A 22,898-nucleotide genomic window follows, 5' to 3' on the forward strand; every position below is an offset into this window, starting at 1 on the left:
TTTGGCAGACATCCATTTTAGCAAATCAGAGCTGGCTCACCTGAACTCCACATGCGTGAGCACAGTGTTATCTATATGACACACATGAACTAACACCCTCTAGTGGTGAAAAACTGTCAAAATGCCCTGAGAGAAGAGGCAGCCTTCAAGGGCATAAAAATTAGCATATGAACCTCTTAGGTTTAGCTTTCAACTAAGAATACCTAGAGAACAAAGAAAAATTGGTGATAAAAGTAAATTTGAAAATTGTTTAAAATTACATTCTCTATCTGAATAATGAAAGTTTATTTTGGACTAGACTGTCTCTTTAATACACTTTTTACTTTTGTGATTACATTGTATACAAGCCTTTGCAGACTTCCCCCTTATTTCAGTTCTTTTCACAGACCTGCATTTTAGCCAATCAGTGCAGACTCCTAGGTAACTCCACGTGCATGAGCACAATATTATCTATATGGCACACATGAACTAACACCCTCTTGTGAAAAACTGTCAAAATGCGTTCAGATAAGATTATTTTTGACTAGACTGTCCCTTTTAAAGGGATTTAAAAAAATAATTATTTCATGATTCAGATAGAGAATACAATTTAAAAAAAGTTTCCGGTTTACTTCTATTATCAAATCGTTCTCATGTTCTTTGGAAAAGGTATGTTGATAGTTAGTGTGCACATGCCTGAAGCGCTACATGACAGGAAATAGTGCTGCCATCTAGTGCTCGTGCTAATGTATAACATTGTTGCAAAACTGCTGCCATATAGGGCTGCAGACTCATGCATACTCCTGTACTTACCTTCTGGCTTTTCAACAAAGGATACAAAGAAAACAAAGACAATTTTATAATCGCTGTGAAAAATCTTGCATGTGCATTCTATGGCCGCGGCAAAATTTAGGGCTGGTCTACAAATTTTCCAGGGCTGTTTTCCATTCTCAGTCCCGCCCTGTGGCTACTCAAAATCCTCCTGGAAGCCTTTCTTGGTCCAAAAACAAACAATCCAAGTAGTCTACCCACCCAAAACATCATAAAGGTGCGACCCCATACCAGATCAGTCTCTGGTGGGGGCAGATTAAGTCTATTTTGAGAGGCTTGGGAGAGATCTGTTCAGGATCCATAAGTATTGCAAATCTTTTCCCAGGGGTATTGAATACATTTTCATTAAAGTCTAACTCGGGTAAGATTATTTCTGTCATGAGTGCCTCAAGATCATGTAAAGGCACAAGCTTTCTTGGCTATTGTGAAATATCTGAAATTAAGTTCCAACTTCAGAATTAAACCAGGGGTTTCATTCAAATCTCTTTATAGTACAAAAGAAAGAGGATACTTTTCAACATATATTGAACAAATTCCTGAAAGTTCCTACTTTTCAAGATGGAGACAATTCACACTTTACTTCCTTTAGTGCAGGAGGGTCAGTTTGTCTACAATAGACTTATGCTTATTTGCATATCCCTATACACAGGGATCATGTCAAGTTCCTGGGATTTGCTTTTCTAGACAAGCACTATCAGTTTGTGTCTCTTATGAAGCGCATGTATGCATGCGCGAAACGCGTCAGCTAAGAGGGAGCACACCGTTACCTTTTTGGCTATGATCCAATAAACCATTGGACTTTATCTACTATGGGACTCAAATGCATGTTTCTTTTTTGTTCATATTATCCGTTTGTGGCCCTACCTTTTGGTCTGGCTACAGCTCCCAGAGTGTTTACAAAAATACTCCAAGCTCTGTTGTCTGTAGTTTCTTACTTGAGCGACATTCTGGTTCAGGCTTCTTCTTATCATCTGGCTGTGTCTCACACTCCGATGGTTCTTCAGTTGCTCCAGAGTCATGGTTGGACAATAAATATTCATAAAGCTTATTAACTCCTCAGAACCTTGTGTCTTTTCTGGGGTTCATAATGGATTCTGTGACTATTTTTTAGGAATGCACCAAAATTTCGGCCGCAGAAATGTTTCGGCCGAAAATTGCATTTTTGGCTATTTCGGTTTTCGTTTTTTTTTCCTGTTTTTTTTCGGTAAAATTATTGTGTAGCATATTTCAAATTTGATGCTACCCTAGAGCTGCTGTTTTAGTCCATTTCTTGACTTACTGTTTCTCATATAATAATAGTTTTCTCGGACTATACTTTATTTGGATAATTGGTAAAACAAATACTGTTAAATCTGATTCTGTTATACAGAACTAAATACAGAATAATACAGTATGTTGATATTTAATATTGTTTTAGGTAGGGATGCACTGAAATTTAGTCGCAGAAACATTTTGGCCGAAAATGGCATTATCGTTTTTTGTCTGTTTTGTTTTCTTGGTAAAATTATTGTGTAGCATATTATTGTTTTAAGATATTTTTGTCCAATTTTAGTGTGTTACTTTATTTTATTGGATTGCAGGTTTTCAATTCTGATTCATTCATAAAATAGTCTAATTATACAACAAAAAAAAATAATTTTCGGCTAAGTGCCTCCTGGATTTTCGGATTCGGTTTCGGTCCAGAATTTCCATTTCAGGGCATCACTGCTATTTTTTTGTATCTGACAGATCAACAAAGACTAAAGGTGCAACAGGCCTGTGATCTTCTCCAGCTGAATCCTCTATCCTTCCATTGCTCAGTGCTTGGATGTTATGGGTCTCAGATGCAGTTCCATTTGCAAGATTTCATCTTCAGGACCTCCAATTGCAGATGCTGCATCAATGAAATGGGGACAATGAGGATATATCTCAGAAGACTTTGTTAGATCACAAGACAAGACAGTCTTGGAGGCAGACTTACCAGTCCATGATTCAGGGAGCCAGTGTGGGACCAGTGTGGATAGTAAACTCCGTAGATGCTAACTTGTTTAGGTTGGGTTTCACTCTGTAATAACTCCCTTTTATGCAAGGAGGAAGACTGGTTATAGATCTCAGCTGCGGAGTAATAGTCACTGTGGCAGTGGGGCAAGCATAAATTGACAGATACAACTTTAAACTTCCAAGGTAGATATGTTGTATCAGAAAGGGAATATTATTTTAAAGGGATACTAAACCTATTTTTTTTTCTTTCACTATTCAGATAGAGCATACAATTTTAACCAACTTTCTAAATGTAGCCACAATCTGCAAGCGCTACCCAGGGTGCTCAACCCAAAAGAAAATTGATAATAGGAGTAAATTAGAAGTTGCCTAAAATTGCTGCTCTATCTGAATCATGAAAGAAAAAAAAGGTTTAGTATCCCTTTAAAGGGACATTCAACACTGCCCACAACATTAATCTATGTTTCAAAACTAAATAAAAAGATCAAGCTCCAAGGTGCCCCCTTTCTCTTACTTACCGCCTTCACTGTTGAATCGTCATTGTTATCTTCCAAATTGGTGTCCTAACATGTCTTCCTAACTCCCCCCACAGTGACGTCTTCGCCTTCTTTCTCAAACTAGCAGCCAATGAGAGCCCATTCCCCGGACTGAAATGCAAGCGCGTTCACGGCCGTTAGCGCATGCGCAATATACTAGGAACATTAAAAGCGGAACCAAAATAATCCAAGTTGTTTCCGTTCCGCTTATATTACGTAATGGAGTACTGTAAGTAAGATAATCGGAATGGAAACAACTTGGGTTATTATGGTTCCGCTTTTAATGTTCCTATTGTATCGCGCATGCGCTAACGCCCGTGAACGCGCTGGGATTGAAGTAGGAGAAATGGGATATAACTGCCGGCTAGTTTGAAGAAGACGAGCTGTACGTCACAGTGGGGGGAGTTAAGCAGCCATATTAGGAGACACATTTTGAAGTTATCGATGAGGATTGAACAGTGAAGGCAGTAAGTAAGAGAAAGGGGGAACGTTGAAGCTTGCTCTTTATACTTAGTTTAGAAACATAGATTATTGTTGTGGGCAGTGTTGAATGTCCCTTTAAATGTAGAATTATTAAGGTTGTAATGTAGACTTTCCACCACTTGGAGGCATTGTCTCTCTGTTTTTGTGAACCACACTGCAATGTGGAAGAAAACAACACAGTTTGTTACAGTAAGAGGATTCACAGCAGGAATTTCTCTAAACTTTTTGTAAATTTGTCTAGGCTTCGCAAAGGCCAGAAAGCCAGGGCTGTTTCTTTGGCAGCTTGGCTTAAAGGAATAGTCTAGTCAAAAATAAACTATTGTGATTCAGATAGAGAGCATGCAATTTTAAGCAACTTTCTAATTTACTCCCATTATCAATTTTCTTTGTTCTCTTGGTATCTTTATTTTAAAAAGCTGGAAAATAAGCTTATGAGCTGGCCCATTTTTGATTCAGCACCTGGGTAGTGCTTGCTGATTGGATGGCTACATTTAGACACCAAACAGCAAGTGCTACCCAGGCTCTCAACCAAAAACGGGCTGGCTTCTAATCTTACATTTAAGCTTTTTAAAATAAAGATCGCAAGAAAATGAAGAAAATTTGATAATAGGAGTAAACTAGAAAGTTGCTTAAAATTGCATGAATCATGAAAGTTTATTTTTGACTAGAGTATCCCTTTTAAAGGGACAAAATTAAACTTTCATGATTCAGATAGAGCATGTAATTTCTTTCATGTAATTAGCAAGAGTCCATGAGCTAGTGACATATGGGATATACATTCCTACCAGGAGGGGCAAAGTTTCCCAAACCTCAAAATGCCTATAAATACACCCCTCACCACACCCACAAATCAGTTTTACAAACTTTGCCTCCCATGGAGGTGGTGAAGTAAGTTTGTGCTAGATTCTACGTTGATATGCGCTTCGCAGCAGGCTGGAGCCCGGTTTTCCTCTCAGTGTGCAGTGAATGTCAAAGGGATGTGAAGAGAGTATTGCCTTTTTGAATTCAATGATCTCCTTCTACGGGGTCTATTTCATAGGTTCTCTGTTATCGGTCGTAGAGATTCATCTCTTACCTCCCTTTTCAGATCGACGATATACTCTTATATATACCATTACCTCTACTGATTCTCGTTTCAGTACTGGTTTGGCTTTCTACTACATGTAGAAGAGTGTCTGGGGGTAAGTAAGTCTTATTTTGTGACACACTAAGCTATGGTTGGGCACTTTTGTATAAAGTTCTACATATATGTGTTTAAACATTTATTTGCCTTGATTCAGGATATTCACCGTTCCTTATTTCAGACAGTCAGTTTCATATTTGGGATAATGCATATGAATAAATAAATTTTTTCTTACCTTTAAAATTTGACTTTTTCCTGTGGGCTGTTAGGCTCGCGGGGCTGAAAATGCTTCATTTTATTGCGTCATTCTTGGCGCAGACTTTCTTGGCGCAAAAATTTTGTCATTTCCGGCGTCATACGTGTCGCCGGAAGTTGCGTCATTTTTGTTGACGTTTTTGCGCCAAAAATGTCAGCGTTACCAGATGTGGCGTCATTTTTGGCGCCAAAAGCATTTAGGTGTCTTTTTTGGCGCTAAAAAATTTGAGCGTCATTGTTGTCTCCACAATATTTAAGTCTTATTGCTTATTGCTTCTGGTTTGCTAGAGGCTTATTCATTGGCATTTTTTCCAATTCCTGAAACTGTCATTTAAGGAATTTGACCAATTTTGCTTTATATGTTGTTTTTTCTATTACATATTGCAAGATGTCTCAGGTTGACCCTGAATCAGAAGCCACTTCTGGAAAATCACTGCCTGATGCTGGATCTACCAAAGTTAAGTGTATTTGTTGTAAGCTTGTGGTAACTGTTTCTCCGGCTGTTGTTTGTGATGAATGTCATGACAAACTTGTTAATGCAGAAAATATTTCCTTTAGTAATGTTCCATTACCTGTTGTTGTTCCATCAACATCTAATATTCAGGGTGTTCCTGTTAACATAAGAGATTTTGTTTCTAAATCTATTAAGAAGGCTATGTCTGTTATTCCTCCTTCCAGTAATCGTAACAGGTCTTTTAAAGCTTCTCATGTTTCAGATGACTTTTTAAACGAACATCATCATTCTGATTCTGTTTCTGATACTGATTTTTCTGGTTCAGAGGATTCTGTTTCAGAGATTAATACTGATAAATCTTCTTATTTATTTAAAATGGAATTTATTCGTTCTTTACTTAAAGAAGTCTTAATTGCATTAGAAATAGAGGATTCTGGTCCTCTTGTTACTAAATCTAAACGTTTGAATACGTTTTTTAAATCTCCTGCGGTTATTCCGGGGGTTTTTCCCGTCCCTGATGCTATTTCTGAAGTAATCTCCAGGGAATGGAATAATCTGGGTAATTCATTTACTCCTTCTAAACGGTTTAAACAATTATACCCTGTGCCATCTGACAGATTAGAGTTTTGGGACAAAATCCCTAAAGTTGATGGGGCTATCTCTACTCTTGCTAAACGTACTACTATTCCTACGGCATAGTACTTCCTTTAAGGATCCTTTAGATAGGAAAATTGAATTCTTTCTAAGAAAAGCTTACTTGTATTCAGGTAATCTTCTTAGACCTGCTATATCTTTGGCAGATGTTGCTGCAGCTTCAACTTTCTGGTTAGAAGCCTTAGCACAACAAGTAACAGATCATAATACTCATAGCATTGTTAATCTTCTTCAACATGCTAATAATTTTATTTGTGATGCCATCTTTGATATCATTAGGGTTGATGTCAGGTATATGTCTTTAGCTATTTTAGCTAGAAGAGCTTTATGGCTTAAAACTTGGAATGCTGATATGTCTTCTAAGTCAACTTTGCTTTCTCTTTCTTTCCAAGGTAATAAATTGTTTGGTTCTCAGTTGGATTCTATTATTTCAACTGTTACTGGGGGGAAAGGAACTTTTTTACCACAGGATAAAAAATCTAAAGGTAAATTTAGGTCTGCTAATCATTTTTGTTCCTTTCGTCACAATAAGGAACAAAAGCCTGATCCTTCCCCTACAGGAACGGTTTCAGTTTGGAAACCATCTCCAGTCTGGAATAAATCCAAGCCCTTTAGAAAGCCAAAGCCAGCTCCCAAGTCCACATGAAGGTGCGGCCCTCATTCCAGCACAGCTGGTAGGGGGCAGATTACGTTTTTTCAAAGAAATTTGGATCAATTCGATTCACAATCTTTGGATTCAGAACATTGTTTCACAAGGATACAGAATAGGCTTCAAGATAAGGCCTCCTGCAAGAAGTTTTTTTCTTTCCCGTGTCCCAATAAATCCAGTGAAGGCTCAAGCATTTCTGAAATGTGTTTCAGATCTAGAGTTGGCTGGAGTAATTGTGCCAGTTCCAGTTCTGGAACAGGGGCTGGGGTTTTACTCAAATCTCTTCATTGTACCAAAGAAGGAGAATTCCTTCAGACCAGTTCTGGATTTAAAAATATTGAATCGTTATGTAAGGATACCAACATTCAAAATGGTAACTATAAGGACTATTCTGCCTTTTGTTCAGCAAGGGCATTATATGTCCACAATAGATTTACAAGATGCATATCTGCATATTCCGATTCATCCAGATCACTATCAGTTTCTGAGATTCTCTTTCCTAGACAAGCATTACCAGTTTGTGGCTCTGCCGTTTGGCCTAGCAACAGCTCCAAGGATTTTTACAAAGGTTCTTGGTGCCCTTCTATCTGTAATCAGAGAACAGGGTATTGTGGTAGTTCCTTATTTGGACGATATCTTGGTACTTGCTCAGTCTTCACTTTTAGCAGAATCTCATACGAATCAACTTGTATCGTTTCTTCGAGAACATGGTTGGAGGATCAATTTACCAAAGAGTTCGTTGACTCCTCAGACAAGGGTAACCTTTTTAGGTTTCCAGATAGATTCAGTGTCCATGACTCTGTTGCTAACGGACAAAAGACATCTGAAATTGGTTTCAGCTTGTCGAAACCTTCAGTCTCAATCATTCCCTTCGGTAGCCTTATGCATGGAAATTCTAGGTCTTATGACTGCTGCATCGGACGCGATCCCCTTTGTTCGTTTTCACATGCGACCTCTTCAGCTCTGTATGCTGAACCAGTGGTGCAGGGATTATACAAAGATATCGCAATTAATATCTTTAAAGCCGATTGTACGACACTCTCTGACGTGGTGGACAGACCACCATCGTTTAGTTCAGGGGGCTTCTTTTGTTCTTCCGACCTGGACTGTGATCTCAACAGATGCAAGTCTGACAGGTTGGGGAGCTGTATGGGGGTCTCTGACAGCTCAAGGGGTTTGGGAATCTCAGGAGGCGAGATTACCAATCAACATTTTGGAACTCTGTGCAATTTTCAGAGCTCTTCAGTCATGGCCTCTTCTAAAGAGAGAGTCATTCATTTGTTTTCAGACGGACAATGTCACAACCGTGGCATATGTCAATCATCAAGGAGGGACTCACAGTCCTCTGGCTATGAAAGAAGTATCTCGAATACTTGTTTGGGCGGAATCCAGCTCCTGTCTAATTTCTGCGGTTCATATCCCAGGTATAGACAATTGGGAAGCGGATTATCTCAGTCGCCAGACATTACATCCGGGCGAGTGGTCTCTTCATCCAGAAGTTTTTCTTCAGATTGTTCAAATGTGGGGACTTCCAGAAATAGATCTGATGGCTTCTCATCTAAACAAGAAACTTCCCAGGTATCTGTCCAGATCCAGGGATCCTCAGGCGGAAGCAGTGGATGCATTGTCACTTCCTTGGAAGTATCATCTTGCCTATATCTTTCCGCCTCTAGTTCTTCTTCCAAGAGTGATTTCCAAGATTCTAAAGGAGCGTTCGTCTGTTCTGCTGGTGGCTCCAGCATGGCCTCACAGGTTTTGGTATGCAGATCTTGTCCTAATCCTAAGAATTCTAAGGAAAGATTGTTGCATTCTTTGGATGTGGTTAGAGCTTTGAAATATTATGTTGAAGCTACTAAAGATTTCCGAAAGACTTCTAGTCTATTTGTTATCTTTTCTGGTTCTAGGAAAGTTCAGAAGGCTTCTGCCATTTCTTTGGCATCGTGGTTAAAGTCTTTGATTCATCATGCTGATGTTGAGTCGGGTAGAACTCCGCCTCAAAGGATTACAGCTCATTCAACTAGGTCAGTCTCTACTTCCTGGGCATTTAGGAATGAAGCTTCGGTTGATCAGATTTGCAAAGCAGCAACTTGGTCTTCTTTGCATACTTTTAATAAATTCTATCATTTTGATGTGTTTTCTTCCTCAGAAGCAGTCTTTGGTAGAAAAGTACTTCAGGCAGCTGTTTCAGTTTGATTCTTCTGCTTATATTTTCAGTTTTTTTCATTATAAGATTTAAACTTTGTTTTGGGTGTGGATTATTTTTCAGCGGAATTGGCTGTCTTTATTTTATCCCTCCCTCTCTAGTGACTCTTGCGTGGAAAGATCCACATCTTGGGTATTCATTATCCCATACGTCACTAGCTCATGGACTCTTGCTAATTACATGAAAGAAAACATAATTTATGTAAGAACTTACCTGATAAATTCATTTCTTTCATATTAGCAAGAGTCCATGAGGCCCGCCCTTTTTGTGGTGGTTATGATTTTTTTGTATAAAGCACAATTATTCCAATTCCTTATTTTTTATGCTTTCGCACTTTTTTCTTATCACCCCACTTCTTGGCTATTCGTTAAACTGATTTGTGGGTGTGGTGAGGGGTGTATTTATAGGCATTTTAAGGTTTGGGAAACTTTGTCCCTCCTGGTAGGAATGTATATCCCATACGTCACTAGATCATGGACTCTTGCTAATATGAAAGAAATGAATTTATCAGGTAAGTTCTTACATAAATTATGTTTTTAAACAACTGATTTACTCCCATTATCAATCTTTCTTTTTATTTAAATGTAAGGTTAGGAGCTGGCCAATTTTTGGTTCAGAACCTGGGTAGCGCTTGCTGATTAGTGGCTACATTTAGAAACCAATCAGAAAGGACTACCCAGGAGCTGAATCAAAAATGGGCCGGCTCCTATGCTTACATTCCTGCTTTTTTAAATTAAGATAGCAAGAGAACGAAGAAAAATTGATAATAGGAGTAAATTAGAAAGTTGCTTAAAATTGCATGCTCTATCTGAAATATGAAAGTTTAATTTTGACTAGACTATTCATTTAACCTCTTAATGACCAAGGACGTGATCGCTTCCATCCGCTTTCAGGGTATTGCAGCGATGCGTCGATATTGAGGCATCGTGCAATACCCTTTTTTAAGCAAACCGATGCAGAGAGAGACACTCTGTGGCCCTCTCTGCATCGGCCGATCGTTGGTGGCATGAAAGGGATAGGAGGGAGGACGGGTGGGCGGCCCATTGCTGGAGGGAGCGGGAGGAGGTCCACGGGCGCTTGTGAGAAGTCCGTGAGGGGCGGGAGCGGGTGGGACTGCTACACTATGGAAAATGTATAGTGATACATTAGTGAGCCAGAGGCGGGATAAGTTTTGGGAAAGGGATCTGGGAGAAGAGAGGGGTAGGGTATTGATGAACAGCCTCAACACACAAATGTTTTTTTTATTTGATAACAATTTGGCTTTTTTTTTTTTTTTTAAAACAGCTGCCAGTACCCAAGATGGTGGCAAATAGGTAGATGGGGAGGGTTAGAGAGCTGTTGGGGGAATCCTATGCTGCACTAAATAAATATATGTGTGTGTGTGTGTGTGTGTGTGTGTATATATATATATATATATATATATATATATATATATATATATACTAAAAAAAAACCCACTTATTTTTTATTTTATCGCATTTGGCAGTGAAATGGTGGCATGAAATATACCAAAATGGGCCTAGATCAATACTTTGGGTTGTCTACTAAAAAATAAATATATACATGTGAAGGGATATTCAGAGATTCCGGACAGATATCAGTGTTACAATGTAACTATTGCTAATTTTTGAAGAAAAAAAATAGTTTGGAAATGGCAAAGTGCTACTTGTACTTATTTCCCTATAACTTGCAAACAAAGTAAAGAACATGTAAACATTGGGTATTTCTAAACTCAGGACAACTTTTAGAAACTATTTAGCATGGGTGTTTTTTGGTGGTTGTAGATGTGTAACAGATTTTGGGGGTCAAAGTTAGAAAAAGTGTGTGTGTTTTTTTCAATTTTTTCATCATATTTTTTTTTTTTTTTTTTTTTATAAGAAACTAGGCGATAAGCCTGCCCAGAGGGCAGTTTATTTAAAATTACTGAAAAAAATTAACGAAATTATCAAAAATTAAAAAAATTAAACCTAATCTAATACCCCTATAAAAACACCTCCCATAATAAAAACACCCCCTATTCTAACAATAAACTACCAAAAGCCCTTAAAATGACCTTTTGTAGGACATTGCCCTAAGTTAAACAGCTCTTTTATCTAAAAAAATTACAAAGTACCCGCTAAAACTAAAACACACAACCCCCCAAGGTAAAAACCCCCAAAAAGTTTAAAAAGCCTAATATACCCATTGCCCCCTAAAGGGGCATTTGTATGGACATTGGCCTTAAAAGGGCAATCGGCTCTTTTGCTGCCCATTAAAAACTAAAAAAAATCTCTAATCTAAAAAAAAAAAACACCCCTAAAAATAAGTCTAACCCTGAAATAGGTACTCACAGTTCCTGAAGTCCGGTGATGAAGGTCTTTTTCTAGGCAGGCTTCATCTTCGTTGAGGATCCTTTTCATACGCTGCATACTGAATATTGAATGCAAGTGTGACGAATCAAACCTTCTCAATGTCACAATAGAGGGGTGTGGGCATGAAGGGGTTAATGGCACACAGCTCTGGTTCCCTTAACCTTGCAACTCTACAAAATGACTTTAAAAGGGACACCACATTAACCCCCAAATCCTGTCCACAATGCTCTAACAATTTCTGCCACCACCAAAACTTCTAAATTAAAGGGGCGTTTTGGGAACCCCCAAAAACTCACACAATTTAACAATGAGGTAACGTGCCTTTAACCTTGTCTCAACAGGAGTGTGAATTTGGATATTAGAGCCCAAAAGACCGAATAAGATTTTCTATGTGTTTAATAACAAAAATATCAATACAGGTTACACAGTGCGAAATTATAAAGACATTCAAAATAAACATACAAATGCAAAGCTACAGTTCTTTAAAAAGAAAATGGGACATGAAAAGAATTACACACACAATATCCAACTTATTACCAAGTTCCTTTAGATCTGTGGAAAACTGCCGTTCCAGATGTTAGTTGCTTGGGTCCCATGGCAATTCTACCCAAAATGTCTTTCTGTTACATACTTAAACTAAACTTTCTTTGTCTTGTCAAAGACACCACCCTTGTTATAATATATGACAAGGTTTAGCTAATACAAGTCTTAGCTCCCATTATCAGTGTCCAAGGGGAGGAGTGTTTTGCATTCCTGCACACAGTTACATTAAGAACACTAGGCTAAGGGGGGGAGGGGAGGGGGGTCTCAGCTTACAGCTTTTCTGAAAACAGATTTCACACTAACCCTTTCCAGGCTGAGACCACAATACCAGGTCTGCCAGGTAGCCAATCCAGGTAGCAATTACTCCACATGATTGTATCATGACAGCAAGGTACCCCATTTAGGTATCTTGCATTCTTATTGGCTGAAATTTAGAAATCAGCCAAAAGGATGAGAGATACTGAAATCCTATTGGCTGTTCAAATCAGCCAATAGGATTTCTGTAGCTCTTATCCTATTGGCTGATTTCAAAATTTCAGCCAATAGGAATGCAAGGTACTCCAATATAAATGGGGTACCTTGCATTCAATCTTCAGTGTGCAGCGGCAACTGCATGAAGAGGAACTTCCTCACTGGTCCTGATTCGTGATCACCTTCGCTCTGCGCCCGCCTTTGCTCTGGATGAAGATAGATGTCCCCGCGCTGGATGAAGACCTTCGCCGCTGGACTTCAGGAACTGTGAGTACCTATTTCGGGGTTAGACTTAAGTTTTTTTTTAATGGGCAGCAAAAGAGCAGATTGTCTTTTTAAGGGCAATGCCCATACAAATGCCCCTTTAGGGGCAATGGGTAGCTTAGGTTTTTTTAGACTTAGATTTTTTATTTTGGGGGGTTGTGTGGGTGGGGGGGGGGGTTAACTGTTAGGGGGTAGTTTTGTAATTTTTTTTAGGTAAAAGAGCTGTTCAACTTAGGGCAATGCTCTACAAAAAGCCCTTTTAAGGGATATTGGTAGTTTAGTGTTAGATTAGGGGGTGTTTGTATTTTGGGGGGCTTTTCTTTATAGGGGTATTAGGTTTTAAAAAAAATATTTTAGATAATTATGTTTGTTTTTTTCTGTAATTTTAGAATTTGTTATTTTTTGTCATTTTAGGTTTTTTTTGTAATGTTAGATTCTTTTAAAATTTTATATAATTGAGGTTAATTTATGGGGTTTTAGGTTAGGGGCTTAGTGATATTAGATTGATTTTTTTTGCGTTGTGGGAGGTTGGCAGTTTAGGGGTTAATATTGTAATTAGGTAGTTGGCGTTGTGGAGGTTTTTGCAGTTTAAGGGTTAATAGTGTAATTAGGTAGTTTGGGTTGTGGGGGTTTGTCGGTTTAATATTTTAATTTGCAAAATAGGGGTTAATTACTTTATTATTGTGCAATGTGGGGGTTGGCGGTTTAGAGGTACATTTTGTGTTAGGTGTTTGTTAATACTTCATGCGGGCGGTGAGTTTTTTTGTTTTTAGTTTTTTTTTTTGTTAATAGTTCATGCGGGCGGTTATTTTTTTTGTTTGTTAATACTTAATTTTTGGCGGTTATGTTTTTTTTTTGTTTATTTCGTGCGGGCGGTTAGGTTTTTTGGTTAAATGCTACGTTTGGCTGCGTGCACAACTGACAATGTCGACGGACTTTTTACAAACACGATTATAGTATAGATTATGATATGAAGAAAATAATGGTATCTTTAGAAAGTCCAATTAATGGCGAGAAAAACGGTATATTATATGTGTGGGTACAATAAATGAGTAAGAGGAAAATTGCAGCTAAACACAAACACTGCAGAAATGTAAGAATAGCCCTGGTCACAAACGGTAAGAAAAGATAAAAATGGTCTGGTCACTAAGGGGTTAAAGCCTTAATTCACAAGGCTTATTTGGTTGTGGGGAAAACTCCCCCTAAGTGCAACACTTCTTATTCCACTAGAGCAGTTGCTACATCTTGGGCCTTTCATAATGAGGCTTCTGTTATTCAGATTTGTAAGGCAGCTACCTGGTCTTCTTTACACACTTTCTCTGTTGTATCACTATGATGTGTATGCTTCTTCCGAGGCTGCCTTTGGAAAGTAGTGCTTGAATAGTAATACCCTGCCACCCCCCCCCCCCTATTCACGGTGGTCTCATGGACTCCACGGCATGGGTATTGATTCCCACACATGATGAATCGTGGACTCTCATCCGATGAAAGAAAACAACATTTTTCCTTACCTGATGATAAATTATTTTCTTTCATGATGGTGAGAGTCCACGAGCACCACCCTTTCTTTTTGTTCAGGTGGCAGCAGTACCTATTTTGCACTTCTTTGCCCTGCTTTATCCTTCCTGCTTTTATTTTTTTCCTCATCTACTTGGCTATATTTAGGACTGAGGATCATGGGAAGTGGGAGGGATTTAAAGCTCTGGTGTTTTGGGGTGTCTTTTAACCCCCTCCTAGTGGTCAGGAGGGAAATATTTCTGCACGTGATGACTTGTGGACTCTGACCATCATGAAAGAAATGAATTTATCAGCTAAGCATAAAATTGTTTTTTTTGTGTTATCTGGTGAAAACAAACATAACAACCTAACTTACAAGAGGCCATGAAAAACCGACTACCTACTGCCAGCTCGCTCCCGTGCTGGTAACTTGAAGTCGCACCTGCTTGAAGTAGAACGCTCTTTGCGGTGCTTAAACAGTGAATCTGCTTTACCAAAGCGATTCACTGTTTACTGCAGGGACGACATCAGCACGTGTCCCCTTCTTTTCTTTTTTTTTACAGCGCTAGAAGCGTAGCAAACTGCACTTGCGCTGTTCTACTTCAAGCAGATACGTCTTCAAGTTACCGGCAAGGGAGCGGGCTGGCAGTAGGTAACATAGAGCATATGGAGCAGCTCCTATTGGATGCAACAGCTGCCTATCAAACTGAAGCATAATGATTTCTGACACAGAGGCAGCATAGAAGCAGGGAAACAAAGAAATGTTCCAGCCTCCAGTAGTTTAAAAGACCTTTATTCTCTTAATAAGCTAGGGTCTTAAGTAAAAAATACAACGTTTCAGGCCTGCTATAGGCCCTTAGTCATGTATGCCACATACACTTTGGTGCTGTTTTCTATATTTGCTCTAAAGCATAGAAGCAGGGAACAGAGCCACATAAAAAGGGGGTATAACAATATATATATATATATATATATATAGTGTGTTTGTAATACAAATACTATTTTATATATATATATATATTATATGATATATATTATATATAGTATGCATATATTTAAAAGCACTTTCATACTATGTAAATTAACTTAAGTGAGTTTACAATCACTTTAATACTTTAATTAGAGACATACAGATATTTTAAAACTACAGAACCTCTTAGGGGAGTATCAAATTAAATATATTAGACCAGGTACTTGTAATTTAATATATTTATATATATATTTTTTTTTCTACAAAATTTACTGTAGAGTGAAGGAAAAATGGGAAGACTTGCTAACAATTTTTTTAAAAGTGGCACACTACTTGTGCTACGGAATATGTTAGTTCTTTACTTCCATTGATTAATATTGATCACCTAGCAATCGTAACAATGTGTCCTCAAATCGAAGAATTTAAATTGCATATCTTGTTCTTGTTAAAAATCAGGTGCTTCATTTCTGAGCTTCCTCATATGCAAGATAGCTTTTTGGATAAGCTACTGGACCTCATGCCGCGGTTGGTGAACTCAAAACCCTTAGAAATGGTGAAAATCCTGCAGACAACACTACGCCAGAGCAGTTTCCTTCATCTGACCCTCCCAGAGCAGGTAATGATTTTTTTTCTACTATCGCCTATATTTTAAAAGGCCAGGTATGTTTGTCTGATGCAGTCATGCGCAGCAGAGGCCGCAAGGACAAACATACCTGGCCATAAGATTCAAATCGGTGTCCAGCGATCGCGAGGCATTAAGGATCAGTGGCGGCAGTGAGCTATAACAAAAGGCTGCAAGACTTCAAAAGGGGCGCAAGCTGCACAACACACTTCCGTCCGTGTTGCTAAGCAAGACTGAGATGGGGGTGATGGTGGCTGAAACAGAGGAAAAAGGGATACATATGTGTGCGGGGAAAATCGATTTGTTGTGCCGTACCCTCTGTCTATTGAAGATTTCTGCATCATTAAACTGATCGGTCACAGCACATTTGGGAAGGTGTATCTGGCCCGTAGGAAGACCAACAGCAGGTTGTTCGCTGTCATTGTGAGAGTGACAGCTGCAGAGCTTATAATCATATGAAAGATGAAATTGTATAGGAAATGTGTGTGTGTGTGTGTATATATATATATATATATATATATATATATAGGGATAGATGTTTAGAGGGATAGATGGATAGGGATAGGGGGGATAGGGATAAATGGATGGAGATAGAGGGAAAGAGAGGGATAGAGGGATGGGATGGATGGATAGAGGGATAAGGATCAATAGGGATAGAGGGATAAGGATGGATGGATAGGGATAGAGGGAAAGGGATAGAGGTAGAGGGATAGGGATAGAGGGAAATAGATGGATAGAGGGATAGGGATAGAGGGAAAGAGATAGAGGGATAGGGATGGATGGGTAGGGAAAGAGGGATAGGGATAGAGGGATACGGATGGATGGGTAGGGAAAGAGGGATAGAGGGACAGAGATATGCCTCCTAAGAGGTATATTTCCTTTATTACACATTTTGGCCCATGTACATTAGTAATTTAATAAACGGTAACAGGTTGATATTCTTTTATTTTTTCTTTGTTGCATAAATTGGTTGTGCTGTTAATTACATTTCTATTCCATTTACCAGAACATGAAAAAAACTTTCCATTTTACTTATATTATCAAATTTAGTTTGTTCTCTGGGTAGTTGAACAGCATACCTAGATATGTTCAAGAGAGTGCACATTTGTTGAAATTTATATGACAGCAGTGCTTGCTGCAAACACTGCCATCTTGTGTTTTCAAGTTTATAACATTGTTAAAAAAAAGGGAAATGCTGCTGCCATATGGTGCTTATGACACGTACACGATCTTGAGCATATCTAGATATGCTGTGCAACAAGAGAACTTAGTACATTTGGAAATGCAAGTAAATTGGAATGTTGAGTTAGTACTGCCTGAAAATAAAGGACAGAAGCTAAAAGTTCTTCTTGTGTGATTGTATCCTGTCATTTCAGATCCAGAAAGCATCGTCCAACATTATAGAGCCAGCAGAAGAGTCTGATAACCCGATCCGCTTCACTTCAGGTCTGGTTGTTGCATTAGATGTAGACGCCACTCTTGAGCATGTCCAGGAACCACAGACCACAGTAAAGGTTCAGGTATGATCAGATAACGATGGATGATTTATGGGATCCACTTAAGATAACACTATGAGCTCTAGAACTATCCTGCGTGTGTGTATCATATACTGTGCTGATAGTGTAGGTTTAATACCATTGTTATTTCTGTCACAGGGATAAGTAACATTGTATAGGGAGATAATGATTGGCAGAACAGCCATACAATAATATCAGAGTAGAAGAGAAGCAAGACTGCTTGATTACAGCATCACACCCTTCTGCCTTAGAAAATGCTCTAGAAGTTGCACCTTGCTGTTGCTTAAGTGGATATAAATTAAAAAACAATAGATCAGAAAGGGTGAATAAAATGTGTACAGCAAACCTGTCAAGATTTGCTACAAAATATGACTTTTACTGCTATTGCTGACCCCCAGATTTTGGTTTAGGAGAAATATTCTGCCATCTACCGTAGCATAGATTAAACAAATATTTACAAATTGAATTCTCTGTTTTGTATTATAACACCAAACGGGAAAAAAAACAACAATCTCCCTTTAGAGTGACTGCATTTTGCCTAGAGGCTGAGTACAGCAACCTATGACTCTTAGTTACGGTGGGATCTCTCATCTGCTGATATTTAAGTGCTGAAGTGATCCTCTCTATATGCCTGATTATCAAAAAGTCTCCAGCTTGGAAAAAAATTATAGTACAGGATTCACAGGCGGTAGAACTCACTGAATTCTCTAAGATAAAGGGCAGAACCTAGAAGTCCCAGAGAGATGAGAGCTGCCTCCTATAGAAAGTAATAAGGTTTTCTAGGATATGTAAACTCACAGGGAGAGTGAGGTTAACAGGGGAGTGCCCAGCACTAATATAAATTGTCAGCAAATACAAATTAAGCTGAAATGTTTTCACTACAGTTGTAACTTGTATTTGATACTAGTTTACTACACATTACTTTTCTCCCAGTTAAATAAGTGTGTTGTGAACTTTGAGCAAACTTTACCTGCATACAGCTAGCAAGATAAATCAGTAAGATTTGCAGGGGTAAAATGCTTACACAATATGAGTTTTTAAAAGAGTTTCAGGCACACTCAGGGGACTCCCCTGTCCCTCCAACTGTCAGACTTATTTCACATACAAAGAAGTAAAATGTTTTGTAAAATATACACATACATATACAGTCTATGATCTTAATTAAAAAGAAACTTTCAAACCACAATCAGAATTTTGTAAAATCACAATCCTTAAAGGATTACTGTTTTTTACTTTTTTCGTTACTCAATAGTCCCATATTTTGTATAATTATCATCTATTAAAAGCTACTAACCTATATTTTGTATAAAACGAAGCTTACAAACCTTATATTTTAACTAAATATTACCCGGCCATGACGTCACCTTTCCCAGCCCATCGTTTTCGGCATAGTGTGTATATGAAATGATTGACCAATAACATTTCGCTCCTATGCATATCATTACCAGCATAACCCTTCCTAATAAGCCTGCGCGTCAATTCAGCTAAATCGCGCATGCGCATTTGTAATTGTAGAAGCCGAAGTTACCCACATCTCTGTTAGTTTTACGCTTGCGCATTGGAGGGAAAAGCTATTGAATCGGTTATCCAGACTTTCTACGTATTAGATAAAATTGACACGTCTTATATCTAGCTAAATATTGTACGGCTGTTTACAATTAAAAAGAACTAAAGCAGTAACTTTTTTTTCAGTTTATATGTAATCAAGAGTTTAGTTTCTCCAACATTGGTGTGTCCGGTCCACGGCGTCATCCTTACTTGTGGGATATTCTCTTCCCCAACAGGAAATGGCAAAGAGTCCAGCAAAGCTGGTCACATGATCCCTCCTAGGCTCCGCCCACCCCAGTCATTCTCTTTGCCGTTGCACAGGCAACATCTCCACGGAGATGGTTAAGAGTTTTTTGGTGTTTAAATGTAGTTTTTATTCTTCTATCAAGTGTTTGTTATTTTAAAATAGTGCTGGTATGTACTATTTACTCTGAAACAGAAAAGGATGAAGATTTCTGTTTGTAAGAGGAAGATGATTTTAGCAGACAGTAACTAAAATCGATTGCTGTTTCCACACAGGACTGTTGAGATGAAGTAACTTCAGTTGGGGGAAACAGTTAGCAGACTTTTCTGCTTAAGGTATGACTAGCCATATTTCTAACAAGACCATGTAATGCTGGAAGGCTGTCATTTCCCCTCATGGGGACCGGTAAGCCATTTTCTTAGTCAAACATAAAAGAATAAAGGGCTTAAAAAAGGGCTTAAAAACTGGTAGACATTTTTATGGGCTAAAACGATTGCTTTATTGGGACATATTATGCAGATTCTAGCTAATAATTGGCATTATAATCTTGGGGAACGTTTAAAAAACGGCAGGCACTGTGTTGGACACCTTTTTTAGTCTGGGGGCCTTTCTAGTTATAGACTGAGCCTCATTTTCGCGCCATTACTGTGCAGTTGTTTTTGGAGAGCAAGGCATGCAGATGCATGTGTGAGGATCTAAGAATCACTAAAAAAGCTTCTAGAAGGCGTCATTTGGTATCGTATTCCCCTCTGGGCTTGGTTGGGTCTCAGCAAAGCATATAGCTGGGACTGTATAGGGGTTAAATTTAAAAACGGCTCTGGTTCCGTTATTTTAAGGGTTAAAGCTCTGAAATTTGGTGTGCAATACTTTTAATGCCTTAAGACACTGTGGTGAACAATTCCTTCATACTTTTTCACATATTCAGTAATAAAGTGTTTTCAGTTTGAAATTTAAAGAGACAGTCACGGTTTTATTTTAAAACGTTTTTTTGTGCTTTGTTGACAAGTTTAAGCCTGTTTAACATGTCTGTACCATCAGATAAGCTATGTTCTATATGTATGAAAGCCAATGTGTCTCCCCATTTAAATTTATGTGATAATTGTGCCATAGTGTCCAAACAAAGTAAGGACAGTAATGCCACAGATAATGATATTGCCCAAGATGATTCCTCAAATGAGGGGAGTAAACATGATACTACATCATCCCCTACTGTGTCTACACCAGTTTTGCCCACACAGGAGGCCCCTAGTACATCTAGTGCACCAATACTTATTACCATGCAACAATTAACGGCTGTAATGGATAACTCCATAGCAAATCTTTTATCCAAAATGCCTACTTATCAGAGAAAGCGCGATTGCTCTGTTTTAAACACTGAAGAGCAAGAGGGCGCTGATGATAACTGTTCTGACATACCCTCACACCAATCTCAAGGGGCCATGAGGGAGGTTTTGTCTGATGGAGAAATCTCAGATTCAGGAAAAATTTCTCATCAAGCTGAACCTGATGTTGTGACATTTAAATTTAAATTAGAACATCTCCGCGCACTGCTTAAGGAGGTGTTATCTACTCTGGATGATTGTGACAATTTGGTCATTCCAGAGAAATTATGTAAGATGGACAAGTTCCTAGAGGTTCCGGTGCCCCCCGACGCTTTTCCTATACCCAAGCGGGTGGCGGACATAGTAAATAAAGAGTGGGAAAAGCCCGGCATACCTTTTGTTCCCCCCCCCTATATTTAAGAAATTATTTCCTATAGTCGACCCCAGAAAGGACTTATAGCAGACAGTCCCCAAGGTCGAGGGGGCGGTTTCTACTCTAAACAAACGCACTACTATTCCTATCGAAGATAGTTGTGCTTTCAAAGATCCTATGGATAAGAAATTAGAGGGTTTGCTTAAAAAGATTTTTGTACAGCAAGGTTACCTTCTACAACCAATTTCATGCATTGTTCCTGTCACTACGGCAGCGTGTTTCTGGTTCGAGGAACTAGAAAAGTCGCTCAGTAAAGAATCTTCGTATGAGGAAGTTATGGACAGAGTTCAAGCACTTAAATTGGCTAACTCTTTTGTTTTAGATGCCGCTTTGCAATTAGCTAGATTAGCGGCGAAAAATTCAGGGTTTGCTATCGTGGCGCGCAGAGCGCTTTGGCTAAAGTCCTGGTCAGCGGATGTGTCTTCCAAGACAAAATTGCTTAACATTCCTTTCAAAGGTAAAACATTATTTGGACCAGATTTGAAAGAGATTATTTCAGACATCACTGGGGGGAAAGGGCCACGCCCTCCCACAGGATAGGTCTTTTAAGGCTAAAAATAAGCCTAATTTTCGTCCCTTTCGCAGAAACGGACCAGCCTCTAATTCTGCATCCTCTAAGCAAGAGGGTAATACTTCACAACCCAAACCAGCCTGGAAACCAATGCAAGGCTGGAACAAGGGTAAGCAGGCCAAGAAGCCTACCACTGCTACCAAAACAGCATGAAGGGATAGCCCCCGATCCGGGACCGGATCTAGTGGGGGGCAGACTCTCTCTCTTTGCTCAGGATTGGGCAAGAGATGTTCAGGATCGTTGGGCGCTAGAAATAGTTTCTCAAGGTTATCTCCTGGAATTCAAGGAACTACCCCCAAGGGGAAGGTTCCACAGGTCTCACTTATCTTCAAACCAAATAAAGAGACAGGCATTCTTACATTGTGTAGAAGACCTGTTAAAGATGGGAGTGATACATCCAGTTCCAATAAGAGAACAAGGAATGGGATTTTATTCCAATCTGTTCATAGTTCCCAAAAAAGAGGGAACATTCAGACCAATTTTGGATCTGAAGATCCTAAACAAATTTCTCAGGGTACCATCGTTCAAAATGGAAACTATTCGAACGATCCTACCCACCATCCAGGAAAGTCAATTTATGACTACCGTGGATTTAAAGGATGCGTACCTACATATTCCTATCCACAAGGAACATCATCAGTTCCTAAGGTTCGCTTTTCTGGACAAGCATTACCAGTTTGTGGCACTTCCATTCGGATTATCCACTGCTCCAAGGATTTTCACAAAGGTACTAGGGTCCCTTCTAGCGGTTCTAAGACCAAGGGCCATTGCAGTAGTACCTACGGACATCGTCCTAGCCTTTCTCAGATCTCACGGATGGAAGGTGAACAAAGAAAAAAGTTCTCTGTCCCCGTCAACAAGAGTTCCCTTCTTGGGAACAATAATAGATTCCTTAGAAATGAGGATTTTTCTGACAGAGGTCAGAAAATCAAAACTTCTAAGCTCTTGTCAAGTACTTCATTCTGTTCCTCGTCCTTCCATAGCGCAGTGCATGGAAGTAATAGGATTGATGGTTGCAACAATGGACATAGTTCCTTTTACACGAATTCATCTAAGACCATTACAACTGTGCATGCTCAGACAGTGGAATGGCCGTTGCATATATCAATCATCAGGGGGGAACAAGGAGTTCCCTGGCGATGAAAGAAGTGACCAAGATAATTCAATGGGCGGAGGATCACTCCTGCCACTTGTCTGCGATCCACATCCCAGGAGTGGAAAATTGGGAAGCGGATTTTCTGAGTCGTCAGACATTCCATCCGGGGGAGTGGGAACTCCATCCGGAAATCTTTGCCCAAATAACTCAATTATGGGGCATTCCAGACATGGATCTGATGGCGTCTCGTCAGAACTTCAAGGTTCCTTGCTACGGGTCCAGATCCAGGGATCCCAAGGCGA

The 22,898-nt window shown here is 39.1% G+C and overlaps 1 protein-coding gene across 2 annotated transcripts in view; it reads left to right on the top strand.

The window, feature by feature from the left end:
* The window catches only part of INTS4 (integrator complex subunit 4), a 151,657-nt gene that overhangs the window by 100,215 nt on the left and 28,544 nt on the right, over positions 1–22,898 (top strand). For both annotated transcript variants that reach the window (XM_053708682.1, XM_053708683.1), the window contains exons 20-21: positions 15,700–15,859; positions 17,242–17,385. In XM_053708682.1, coding sequence (XP_053564657.1) covers positions 15,700–15,859; positions 17,242–17,385 — 304 coding nt within the window. The remainder of the gene's footprint in view (positions 1–15,699; positions 15,860–17,241; positions 17,386–22,898) is intronic.

This window comes from Bombina bombina, chromosome 3 (genome assembly GCF_027579735.1).
Source record: "Bombina bombina isolate aBomBom1 chromosome 3, aBomBom1.pri, whole genome shotgun sequence".
Taxonomy (NCBI): Eukaryota; Metazoa; Chordata; class Amphibia; order Anura; family Bombinatoridae; genus Bombina; species Bombina bombina.